General features: G+C 36.0%; 1 protein-coding gene across 8 annotated transcripts in view; it reads left to right on the top strand.

Moving 5' to 3' along the window:
- Window positions 1-13691, top strand: part of SETD2 (SET domain containing 2, histone lysine methyltransferase) — a 125187-nt gene that overhangs the window by 48201 nt on the left and 63295 nt on the right. For all 8 annotated transcript variants that reach the window (XR_005374958.1, XR_005374959.1, XR_005374960.1 and 5 more), the window contains exons 8-11: window positions 143-240; window positions 3180-3306; window positions 11709-11843; window positions 12793-12912. Coding sequence is in view for 3 of the 8 variants with exons in the window: in XM_038566632.1 (XP_038422560.1) it covers window positions 143-240; window positions 3180-3306; window positions 11709-11843; window positions 12793-12912 (480 nt within the window). In the remaining 5 variants the exon portion in view is untranslated. The remainder of the gene's footprint in view (window positions 1-142; window positions 241-3179; window positions 3307-11708; window positions 11844-12792; window positions 12913-13691) is intronic.

The raw sequence follows: 13691 nt of genomic DNA on the forward strand, positions 1-13691 counted from the left end.
AAAGAAAAATGTCCTTACTTGCTATTTGGAAAAGCTTTTATAGTGTAAAGAGGCACATGTGTAATTAAGGCAGATGATGATCTTTAAAGAAAAACAGATTAATCAGTTACTAATTTCTTTTCTTTTAAAAACAACATTTCAGTGGACTGTGAACGGACAACTGAGAGTCGGGTTTTTTACCACCAAACTGGTTCCTTCAGGCTCAGAGTTAACATTTGACTATCAGTTCCAAAGATATGGGTGAGTTTTGTTTTTATTCTGTTTTGCTGCTTCTAATGGGGAAATGGACTGTTCAGATATAAAGATTTAAGACTTTGATGTGAATTACTAGAAAGTAATATGTACCCACAACTCTTTACTCTTAGTTTTGTGTATTTTTCCTACTGTATGACACTTGTGGCCATAAAGGGATTTGTACATGAACTACATAAATTTCCTCTGAATTTCATGCTTATTTGTATAATTATGCTTCTTATGTAACTAAAAAGCCCTTTTTATTACATAAATGTCTACAGTGTATGTGTGTGCATGTACATGTAAAGAGAATAGTGTAATAAATCCCTGTATATCCATCATCCATTAGTTATCAGCTCATGACTAATCTTTCTGATCCATACCACATTATTGAAAAATAATTTACTTAATCTCTCTAACCAAAATAACAACTGATGTAGTAGCAATGAATACCCCCAGCATCTATGTTGTGGTTTCATAGAACCCCACTAAAAGGAATAGGGTTCCTTGGAGAAGTGACTGATTTCAAGTTAAGACAGAAATTGAACCAGATGATCTTGGATTATTTTGTCATGCCAGAAAACCCATGTATAAAAGATGACAGTCTTTTTTTTTTTTTTTTTTTTAAAGATGACAGTCTTGTCAAAGGGACTTGGAGCTAGCTTGAATAGGTTCTCACAATAAGTGGGAAACTTCTTATTAACACTTAAGCACCAATAAGGATAATAACTATAGTGGTTTGAAACCTATTATGTAAAATCCATGAGATTTAATGATACTTTAAAAATAAAAGTGCTTTAGTCATAATAGAAGGGAACCAATTCATGATTTTCTTTTCATGTTTTAGCTATTTTTTGTTGAAAATGTCGCATAACATAAAATTCACCTTTTTAACCATTTTTAAGGTGTACAATTTAGTGGCATTTAATACAGTCATATTTTTTTAAAAGATTTTTAAATTTATTTATTCCTGAGAGACACAGAAGCAGAGACATAGAGGGAGAAGCAGGCTCTCCACAGGGAGCCTGATGTGGGACTTGATCCCCAGGCCAGGATCACACCCTGACCCAAAGGCAGATGCTTAACCGCTGAGCCACCCAGGTGTCCCTACAGTCACATTTTGTATAGCCATCACCACTCTCTAGTTCCAGAATATTTTAATCATCCCAAAAGCAGCCTCTGTATGTATTAAGCTATCAGGCCCCATTTCTCCCTTTTCCTAGCCCCTGGCAAACACTGATCTACTTCTATATCTATGGATTATTCTGTGTGTTTCACATAAATTGAATCATACAAATGTGATACTTTGTGACTTTTTTAGCATAATGTTTTTAAGGTTCATGTTGTAGCATGTACCAATATTTCATTCCTTTTTTAAGGCTAAATAATATTCCATTGTGTGCGTGCATATGTACTCGTGTGTATATATGTATATATAAACACACAAACCATATTTTGTTTTATCCATTCATCTGTCAGTGGGCATTTGGGTTGTTTCCACCTTTTGGCTATTGTAAATAATGCTGCAGTGAGCATTGGTGAATAAATCAATTCATGATTTTTATTTTTTTAATTTCTTTTTTGAAAGATCTTTAAAAAAAATTATTCGTGAGAGATAGAAAGACAGAAACATAGGCAGAGGGAGAAGCAGGCTGTCATTATCAGGACCCCAGGATCACGCCCTGAACCGAAGGCAGATGCTCAATCACTGAGCCATCCAGGCACCCCCAATTCATGATTTTTAAAAAGTGGTTTAAAAGTTTAAAAAAGAGAAAAAAAATCAAGCTTTTATCCTGTCTTCCCTAAGTTAATTCTTCTCTAGTTTAAACCAAATAATTGATGAGAGGAAGTTCTTTGGAGGTCATTTCAGCTAATAAATGAAGTAGTAATGGTATCTCCATTTTGCAGCACCTTGTGGACTTGTAGGCAATTGGTGTAGCATTCAGGGAATGAATGCAGACCAGGTTGTACGTAGGGCTTCATATTTTTTTTCCTCTTATGTTTGCACTGTCCTCTTTGAAGGAAGGGGAACTAGAAATCAAGTGTTGTTTGTTATTTCTTGCTCTACTTATTGAATAATTTATTTTTAGGCCTCTAATTACTAGTGTCAAACTAAATCAGTTTCCGTTTGGTACAGTTCTTCATGCTTTTCTCAGGTAGCTCTAGTCACAGAATAAATAAATGGCTGTGATGGTTTGTACCCAGGCTTGTAAAGTTAGGTTTGTGTTCTTTCCACCATTTTTCTTGACTCCATGGTTATATTTACTTATTACTATGTTTCTTATTAGTATTTCATTTTTATGTGGTAACTTTTAATAATCCTGTGTTTCCTTTAAGTATCCTGTATATGTTGAATTTTGTATCTGTATATGTATTTATAACAATACATTTTGTTTGTTCAGTTAAACATTTACATGTAAGAGATGTTGAGCTGGAACCCATGGGTGGCTCAGTGGATGAACATATGCCTTCAGCTCAGAGCATCATCCTGGGGTCCTGGGATCTAGTTCTACATCAGGCTCCCCACAGGGAGTCTGGTTCTCCCTCTGCCTATGTCTCTGCCTCTTTCTCTGTGTCTCTCATGTACTTTAAAAAAAAAAAAGATGTTGAATTATTTAAGCAGTTTTGTTCTTAGCTCAAATATGTAAATGAGCTTTTATTTTTATACATTAGTAGGTACTCATAAAGTGGAGGAATTACTCATTGGTTTCTTGACTGATTTTGTCTAGCTAATGAAGGGAAAACTGGGAAAAGAATGACTATTTTTTTAATAGCAGTTTTCAGGCATTTGCCTTAAATAGTATCAGGTTTGTTGGAGTCTCTTAAAATAGTTACTTGTTTTTAGGCTGAATTGATTTCTGTCTTGTATGTGATTGTTATATTGTTGACATTTTTATATGGTTTACTTTCACATAGCTGACATCTTTCCTATGCTCCTTAAACAGAAAAGAAGCTCAGAAATGTTTCTGTGGGTCAGCTAACTGCCGAGGTTACCTGGGAGGAGAGAACAGAGTCAGTATCAGAGCAGCAGGAGGAAAAATGAAGAAGGAGCGATCCCGTAAGAAGGATTCAGTAAGTGTTTCATCTTTTCTTTCAACTTTTACCATAAATGTTTTAAGAAGGGAAGTAGCTTTTCTGACTGAAATTTGAAAAGTCAGACTACAGCCAGAGAAAGTCAGGATCAGATGAACTAATCAGGAAAAGTATGGTTGCTATTTTTATTTCCAGTTCATAGAAATTAGATTTAGGTATTGAGAATTATTGAAGCCATCTTATAAACACATGGGCTAATAGTTTTTTGGAGCCTGTAAAACTTCTTATCCTAAGTACAAATAAAATGTTTATCTACTAGCTTACTTAAGTCTGATCTACAGTTCTAATCTTTTCATATTGGTTTGGGTTTTTTTTGTGTGGAACTCTTAAAAGTTTACACGTGTTCCTATAATATCTGAAAATCCTCTTTGGAGTATAAAGTGAGTTTTGAGAAGTAACAGGCAACCCAGGAGTGAGAATGGAATGGTGAAAGTGGGTCTTTTCAATTACCACATTAGCACAGTAATCAGTAGCCTTTTTTCTACCCCCAGTCACCTCAGTTACTACTACTGGAGGAAGGATCTAGCTTGTTAATAAAGGGACTCCTAACTGAGACAAGGACTTCATGTTGTTTTTTAAAATTCCCTTTCCCTTTTTCTGAGGATCCCTTCACCAGAACGGTATTTCTTAGCCTCAGAACCACCTGACAGAGCCCACAGTGAAAATGCACATTTTTCGGGTCTATCCCCAGACCTATGAATCTTAGTGGAGGGTTAAGAGCAGGGGCTAGGGGGCTAAAGGGATTAGTCAGCAAATTCCCTTATGATTCTTTAGCAGTTACCTCATGCCTGGGATTTTCAGGAACTCCTACAGTAAGAATTATAAATGGCTGCAGAAATTAAGTATAAATTACTATTCAGGAGCACTTGGGTGGCTCAGTCGGTTAAGCGTCTACCTTTGGGTCAGGTCATGATCTCAGGGTGCTAGGATCGAGCCCCCTGCTCAACAAGGAACCTGCTTCTCCCTGTCATGTTCCCCCTGCTGTGTGCATGTGCATATGCTCTCTTTCTCTCTCTCAAATAAATAAAATCTTTAATAAAAAAAAGTTTAAATCACTGTTTAGATGAGATAGAAGATGTAATGGGACAAGGGGATAAAAGTATAATGGTTAAAAGGTGAGGTCAGGAAGCCCAAATTAATTGGGGAGAATTAATATGGAAAATCTGAGCTCCATAAGAAGCCATAGATAGCAAAAACTGTTGGAAAGGGCAGTTGAAAAATATAAAAGGCCTTTTAAAAAGTGCCAAAAAGGAAAGTTTCAACAAATACCTGTGTTGGTAGACCACTCAAGATGAACATGTTCATTAGAGTATTGTGTGTGCTTCAGCTCTCTTTTTGGAGAGCATATAGATTGTAATGGTGTGCCAGACACTCTGCTAAGCACTTGACACATTAACTCACGTAATTCTCACAATAAACTCTGCAGTTGGGTACAGAGATTTTTCTTATATTGTTTTGTATAGAGTTTTAGAAATGGTATGTTTATTTCTGTAATTTTTTAATTCTTTTTTTTTTAAGATATATTTATTCATGAGAGACACAGAGAGAGAGAGAGGCAGAGACACAGGCAGAGGGAGAAGCAGGCTCCATGCAGGGAGCCTGACATGGGACTTGATCCCGGATCTCCAGGATCACACTGTGGGCTGAAGGCGGCACTAAACTGCTGAGCCACCTGGGCTGCCCTAATTTTTTTATTCTTGTTCTAAAATCTGATCCACACTGATTTATATTAAACATATTTTTAACTGTTAAAAGGTTTTTCATCCTTTAAGTTTATATGTAGTCCTAGTAATGGACGCTAGTGTTCTTAAGCTTTGGCTGGTAATGTCATAGTATCTGTACATGTCTCTCTCTCTCTTTTTTTTAAAGATTTTATTTATTTATTCATGAGAGACACAGAGAGGGAGAGAGAGAAAGAGGCAGAGACACAGGCAGAGGAAGAAGCAGGCTCCATGCAGGGAGCCTGATGTGGGACTTGATCCCAGGTCTCCAGGATCAGGCCCTGGGCTGAAGGTGGCGCTAAACCACTAAGCCACCCAGGCTGCCCTGTACATGTCTCTTCTACACATGTTTCTTAAAGGCGTGTCCATGGAAGTTGAGTCCTTGGGTCAAAGCCTGTTAGCCTTCTTGACTTGCCTGTTGCAGGAAATTATTCTCTAACCTTCGTTAAGATTGCTTTCATTTTTAACTTTCATTGTTTTATAATTGATAGTTAATAGAACAGCCACAAAATAGTTATTAAACATGATTTGTGCTTAATCCACATAAAAACTTCCCTTTGGCTATTTCCTGTTCTCAAAACTTATAGAACAAGCATTTTCTAAAAACTGTATTATTGGTAGGGGGCGTCCTTAAAATATGATGGTTTTTAGGCGGCGTTATATCTCCATCATACCAATATCAGATGACTTTCTATCTGGTAAGATTCAAGAACATCCGAAGGCACTAGAGTGTAGGCATTCCTTTTCTTTGTTTGCTTGTATTTATTCTGGTAATGGTTTGTATCAGTATAGGCTTTGGTTTTTATAGACTGAATTAGGTATAACATGAATCCAGTCATCATGGGTTACTCTGGTTGTGAATTTGAAGTTATTCCAGAATGAGAATGATTTGGATAAAACTTTGCACAGATAGAGGAATGACCTAGAATGATTCTAGGTTTCTAGGAGGGTTATTTCCCCTGACTTTGGTAATGAAGTGTTGAGCTTTAGTTTTACTTAGATTGTCTCCTACTGAAATTCCCTTCTGTATACCTAGATTCTGAATTCTAGTCAGCTACAATTAGAGTCTTGGGAATACTTTTGGGTAGAGGATACCACAGAAAGGATAAAATAGCATGGTTTGTTTGTTTGTTTTTTAAAGATTTTATTTGACAGATAAAGCCAGAGAGCACAAGTTGAGGGAATGGAAATGGGAAAGGGAGAAGCAGGCTTCCCAGTGATCAGGGAGCCCAGTTGGGTTCGATCTCAGGATCCTGGGATCATGACCTAAGCGAAAGGCAGACGCTTAACCAATTGAGCCACCCAGGTCCTCTGATAGCACAGTTTAAAATATAGTTTTGCATATTTTAACTATTAAAAATATGTTAATAGAACTATAGCCTGCATCCCCCATATTAGCCCTTAATTGGCAAACATTTTTTTATTTCTTATGATTGTATTTATCTATAGCTTATCTGCTTAACAAATCTAGAAGCTCTTCCAATCAAAGGTGGTTGTCTTTTTTGGGGACGTCACAAACCAGGTAATTAATTACCTAATGTAATTACTGGCTAAATACTTAGCTGATGGAGGTATATTAAGTCCCTGTTATGTGATGATATTTGTAGTTTGTAAAGTACAAACATGGAATAGTCTGAAACTTCCCTTAGTCTCTTTTGAGTTTGTGAAACAAATTAATGATAACTAATTTACACAATAAGGATGAAAAAACACAGAGGAAACACTTGGCTTTCAACACAGAACAAACAAGTATTAATATCCAAAATATATAGAGAGCTCCTACTAATCAATAAGAAAAAAATCCAACACAAAAGAAAAATAACAGACAACATCCAGACACTTCATTAATCCAAAAAGCCTAAAAAAATTTTTTTAAATAAAAATAAAATAATTAATAAAAAAATTTAAAAATTCAAAAAGCCAATAAAAAGATGTTCCGCCTCATTAGTGATGAGGGAATATCAAAACTATCAGATGTCAGATGTCATTTATATGCTCAGACTTGATAAAAAGTCTGATAACTCATAAGAACAGGAGATCTCCTACAGTGCTGGTGGGGGTGTTAAGTGGATACAACCACTTTTGAAAACACTTTGGAGGGGTATGTGGGTGTGTCAGTCAGTTAAGTATCTGCCTTTGGCTCAGGTCATGATCTCAAGGCCCTGCTCAGCAGGGAGTCTGCTGCTCCCTCCGCCTCTGCACATGTACTTCAGCGTGCAAGAGCACTTTCTCTCGCTCTTTGTCTCTTACTCTCTCTCGCTCTTTGTCTCTCTCTCTCTCTCTCTCTCTCAAATTAATAAATACGTAAATCTTTAAATTATTTACTGAAAGTGTAAGTATGTGTATCAGGAGTCACAGCAGCATTGCTTATGTTAGAAAAAGTAGAAACAACTTAAATATCCGTTAACACTAATATAGACAAATTATAATGTAATCCTAGAATGAAAAACTAGTCATTAAAGTGAAGGAACTGTGGCTGCATGCAACAGCATGGAGGACTCCTAAAATGTAAGGATGTATGAAAAACAAGCATGACACAGAAGTTTTGTCCAGTATGATTTCCATAAAGATAAAAAATAGACAAAAGTTATAATATTTAGGAGTTTATACACAGATGGTAAACCTATTTTAAAAATCAGAGAACGAGGGATCCCTGGGTGGCGCAGCGGTTTGGCACCTGCCTTTGGCCCAGGGCGCGATCCTGGAGACCCAGGATCGAATCCCACATCGGGCTCCCGGTGCATGGAGTCTGCTTCTCCCTCTGCCTGTGTCTCTGCCTCTCTCTCTCTCTCTCTCTCTCTCTCTCTCTCTCTCTCTTTGTGTGTCTATCATAAATAAATAAAAAAAAAATTTTAAAAAAATCAGAGAACGATTTTTTTTAAAGATTTTATTTATTTGTAAGCAACAGAGAGACAGAGACATAGGCATTAGGAGAAGGCTTCCCATAGGGAGCCCAATTTCGGGACTTGAGACTCCATCCTGGAATCCCGGATCACGCCCAGAGCCAAAGACAGATGCTCAACTGCTGAGCTACCCAGGCATCCCAGAGAGAACGATTTTTTTAAAAATTAGGAGATGTCTCAAGAGCAAAGAGGAGGTATTATAACCAGGGGAGGGCAGATGGGACCCTTCCTGAATGCTGGCAGTGTTGGCATCCCTCTGCCCCTTTTTTTTCACCTGCATGTTGATTGCATGGATATTGCTCACCTGTTTGTTAATCATTTACATGCTTTTCTTTATATTTCATCAGAAAGTATTACAAATTCTGCTGAGCCATTAAAGATAGTTCATAGGGATCCCTGGGTGGCGCAGCGGTTTGGCGCCTGCCTTTGGCCCAGGGCGCGATCCTGGAGACCCGGGATCGAATCCCACATCGGGCTCCTGGTGCGTGGAGCCTGCTTCTCCCTCTGCCTGTGTCTCTGCCTCTCTCTCTTTCTCTTGTGTGACTATCATAAATAAATAAAAATTAAAAAAAAAAAATAAAGATAGTTCATGGCTGAAATACTAAAGTACTAAAAAAGAGAGTAAATAATTTCTTAGACTGATTAAGTACGTAACAGTAAATTTCTAAGTGCTATAGAATTATGCATATATATAAATGTTCGCTTATCAATAATTTATTAAAATATACCTTAATACTTTTATGTTGACTTTTAGTTACTTCAAATCCTTTCTGGAAGGTGGTGACCCATAAATTAAGATAAATACTTGTACTAAATGTAAATGAATGAAGGCATCCGTTGGTTTCCTGGCTCCCTTCTTCCCACGTATCCTAGGAGTTATTAATCCCACAATTCACAATTGTCCACTTGAGCACCCAAAATTATGGAAGCTGTATTATACTTGGGATTGGCATGATAATCTTTATGTATGTTATGGCCATCGAGCTTATAATTGTAGTGGGAATGTTCAAAGGTTATTCACCTTCTGTATTGTGTTTGCAAAATTTTGTTATTTTTACTTCAGCTTCTATGTTTTTGTTGTTTATTTCCCTAAGAATGCTACTGTTTTTATATACCAGCAGAGCTTTATATACTCTAGTATCTATTGAATGAATGTCTATTAAATGAAAAGGAACTCAGTTTTATCTCTTATATGTTCAGAGTTAGAGAATCTTTTCCTGCCTAATTATGAAAAGAAGTCTTTTCCGCCTCTCCCTCCCTCTCTCTCTCTCTCTCCTTTTTTTTATCTCTCTCTTTTTTTAAAGATTGATTGATTGATTGATTGGAAGGGGATGGACAGAGGGGGATGGAGAGGGACAAAGCAGACTGTGCTGAGTGTAGAGCGCCATGCAGGGTCAGTCTCGTGACCTGAGATCATGACCTGAGCTGAAATCAAGAATCTGTAGAGGCCTAACTGAGCCACGCAGGTACCCCAGAAAACCTCATCTCCTAACCCAGTAGTATTTGTATTTTGAAACAGTCCAAAGTGAGGTTCTGGCTGGTACATTTGGGGGGAAGGTGGAATTTTAAAGCCCTTGGTCTTTCCTATTCTAATCCTCTAGTATTTGAGACAGGAAGTTACACATTTAGGATATGCAGGGAAACAACATCTTCGAGGAAATTATGTTGGGTTAATATCTAAATTGGTTTTTCTGTATATGTTCTTAATCTATATAAAACATAAGAAATGATACTGGAAATTAAAAAGAAATGAACCTTAAATGTACATTTTAGAAGGGAAAAAATGAGTTTACATTTCTTCAGCTTCTTGCAAGTAGCATTTCATGTTTTCATATTTTTGTTCTTTACTGTTAGGTGAGTTTTGTGGTTTAATATAAAATAGAAATGTTCAGTGCCTTGCCTAAAATTATCTTGAGATGATAAAAAGTTAAGTAACAGAAAATTTCCTTAAGATTCTTGTCTTTCTGGGATGCCTGGGTGGCTCAGTGGTTGAGCGTCTCCCTTTGGTCTTCCTTTGGCTCAGGGCGTGAGTCCCACATCGGGCTCCCTGCATGAAGCCTGCTTCTCCCTCTGCCTGTGTCTCTGCCTCTCTCTCTTTATCTCTTATGAATAAATGAATAAACGTCTTTAAAAAAAAGATTCTTTCAGATTTCCTTTCCTCTAATTTATTATCAGCGCATTTTAGACTTACATCATTTCAGGCCATGTTGGTTTAATGCTGTCTTTATCTCTTCTCTTTTGGTTGCTATCTTGTGTATATTTTATTCTGTTATTGCCACACTAATGCCACTCTCAAATTCCATTTTGATCAGATTATTCCCCATTTTCGATTCAGTAATAGCGCTCTCTTGCTCAATCACATCAAATCTAGATTCTTATACATATCACCTCCAAGATCTTCTGATCTAACACCAGCCTTTCTTTTGATGAGGTTTTTCTCACTTCCTTACCATACCTTATCCACTCCAGCCAGGCCAAGCGAGGCACTGTCAGAATTTTCCATTTCCCTGTGTTTAAGATTTTCCCTTTACCCTCTCCCTCCAGTATCTTACCTATTATTAACTCTGTTTCTGTGAATTCACTTCTGGTGACTTATTCTAACTCCCTTCCTTCTTAGTTTTTAAGCATTTACAGTTAATGTTAATGCTTCATTGTTTGTTTTCATATGAATTATTTTTATCTCCCGAATAGTAAGTTCTTAAGGCATCCCCAATAGTAAGTTCTGTAAGACATCTTTATATCTTTTATAACATAGCTGGAAAACAACCACTGGTAGATTTTTTTGTTGTTGTTTCCCCATTATTTAAATGTGATATTTGAAACATCCAGAGTATATATGTAAAAGTTATAAGGAATAATTATAAAAGAACCACTTGTGAGCACTTCTCTACTTCCAGCGCCCTGCTTAGCCCCAGAGGATACCACTGTTCTGAATTTTGTTTTACATCCATTGCCTTTTTAAAATTGAGTTTTCAGACCTGCACCTATGAAAATTTTGTTTTTGAGTTTTATAAAAACAGAGTCATACAGTATGTAATCTTCTGGAATTTTTTTCTTGTAATAATATAAGTTGATGAATGTTGTTGCATTTGGCTGCTTCTTGATTCCTTTCACTGTGGTATAATAATCCATTGTATGCAAATGCTAGTTTATACAACCTGGTTACAGATGTTATTAGTGTTTTTTTGCTATTATAATGGTCATTCAATAATGAACATTGTTATAATTCTGTGAGTACACATGTGTAGAAGTTTCTCTGGGGTTTATTCTTAGGTGTGCAATGGTAGGCATACGGGATACAAATATTTTATTTTTGAAGCCAGTGGTTTTTTTTTTTTTTTTTTTCCTGGCATACTTCTCATGTAATACTAATTTGTTGTCTCCTATAAAGGCAGATTTTTGTTTATTTTGGTTCATTGCAATGACTTTCGCACCTGAGATTATAACTGACATATAATAAATACTTGGTAAATATTTGATGAGTGAATGAAATGCTTTTCAAATTGATCATACCACTTATTACGTTCATTAACAGTATATAAAGTTCCTTTTGATCCACATCTTTGCCTGGACTTGATATTATCAGACTTCATTTTTCCCTAGATTAATCTAGTAAATGTGACATGGTTTCTTACTTTGGGTCTAACTCTGTTTTCCTTATTACTGGCAAGGTTGAACATCTTTTTAGGTGGTTTAATTCTTAGATTAGTGGCGTGTTTGTGGTTTTTTAACCAGATGTATTTCTTTGCTATGGCAGGTAGATGGGGAGCTAGAAGCTCTGATGGAGAATGGTGAGGGTCTCTCTGATAAAAACCAGGTGCTCAGCTTATCCCGGCTAATGGTTAGAATTGAAACTTTGGAACAGAAACTTACGTGTCTTGAACTTATACAGGTGAGCTCTTTGATGTTAATTTATTTTTGATTTCTGAATTTGAGGTGGGGCATTGAAAGTACAATCTAGAATGATGATGACAGAAGGTTACTTCTGAGGAGAGTTACTCTTATTTTTAAAATGGTTTGTGAATTCTATATGACTTTGAAAGTTTGTACTCTTAAAAATATCTTAAGAGTTCAGCATTATTTAATCTGTTAGTAGATCTTGTTTGTATTTCTAGTCAAAGAACACTGTGGGATTTTTCTGTGTAATAATTCATGACATTTGATACAGTCCTCCTCCTTTGATTATTAGTATCCCAAGGCTATTTTTACCACATGGTCTTGAAGCAAGGAATTTTTTTTTTTTCTTTTGAAGCAAGGAATTTTAAGAGCAATTTCATTTACTCCAGTTTATTAAGTATGCCACAAGAAGTTGAACAATAAAAATGAATGATTTAAAAGAAAATGAAGAGAAAAACGCCTTTTGAACAAGCATCTGAAAGGAAGAGAGAAATGAAAATGATTTAGACTAATTGTTACAGTTTTAGCTTTTTCAGTAAGAATGCTGAATGTAATTTGGTTCTTAGTCCTTCAGAATTGAATTTCTTTTTTTTTTTTTTTTTTATTTATTTTTTTTTCAGAATTGAATTTCATTGTAAATGACACATTGATATTTATATGTTATTCTGTAAAATCTGTTTACATAAAGACCAAATTGACTGAATGCAACTTAGGTATCAAAAAAGATTATAATCTTTTACTTTAAAGCATTTATTAAAAAAAAAAATAAAGCATTTATTATTTGTATCTTTTAGTTGCATTAATCACAATAGTTTCTAAGTGTTTTGTGAATATAAACAAACTTTTTATTCCCCTTTGTTGACCCTTTTTAATGCTCTGTCTGGTATTGCCCACCCGACCCCCACCCCGATATCCTGCATCCTGCTTCCCTTCCTGCATGGAAGAATACACATTCACAATCTTGCCTGAAGTCTTTTCTGGAACGTCATGGGCTCTCATTGTTATGGATCTGGATGGCAGAACTAGGTGATGGCCGGGAAAGTAACCAGAAGCTTCAGGAAGAGGTTAGTCAGTTCATATTCAACTTGCTTATTTCCTAAAACTGCTATATAGATTGCTTAGGTTGAGTGATAGTATCAGTAATAATGAATTTAGCACTATGTTTACCACTATTAAATAAATATTATCATCTTGGTATCCTTCCTGTAACTATAACTTTTTACATACACCTTGCTAGTAGCAAGTTTGCCCCATGGTTTTTCCTTTTGTGTCCCTATAGTTGATACTGCATAGTTGGGAATTTAAGAGCAAAATATCCTATCATAGTTAAGTGAAAGATCCAGTTTGTTGCTAAAGCCATAGTTTTAAACAGATAGGAAACTTATATTCTGGGACTCTAAAAAATTAGTGAAGAGCCAAATTCTGGAATGGCAAGAGTAAGAATGTTTTTGAGGAGTCAGTAAGTGTTTTAAAGATCTAAATTAAATGTTCATTGGCAGTGTTGTTAGTGGAGTTGTGATATTTATACCTTCTCATGAAATTATTTTTAAACCTAGTTTAAATGTACTTCTTTTTGATCATAGTTTCTGATATACCAAAGGCATTTAATCACTTCTAAAAATAAAAATAAAAATGGGAATGAGCAAATAAGTGGTTGTCTTGCCTCCATTCTTCTCGCAGGAGATTTGTCAATAAGTAGAAGTTGAGGAAGACCTGGGATTTCTCCCTCCCTTTTTTGTAAGGGTCTTCTTGGCTTTATTAAATGATTTATGAATTTAGCAGCATCTCATCTAGGAAATAGAAGGGAACAACCTACCTTGGAGTTTCTGTAGAACTGCATTAG

Source organism: Canis lupus, chromosome 20, assembly GCF_011100685.1.
Source record: "Canis lupus familiaris isolate Mischka breed German Shepherd chromosome 20, alternate assembly UU_Cfam_GSD_1.0, whole genome shotgun sequence".
Lineage (NCBI taxonomy): Eukaryota > Metazoa > Chordata > Mammalia > Carnivora > Canidae > Canis > Canis lupus.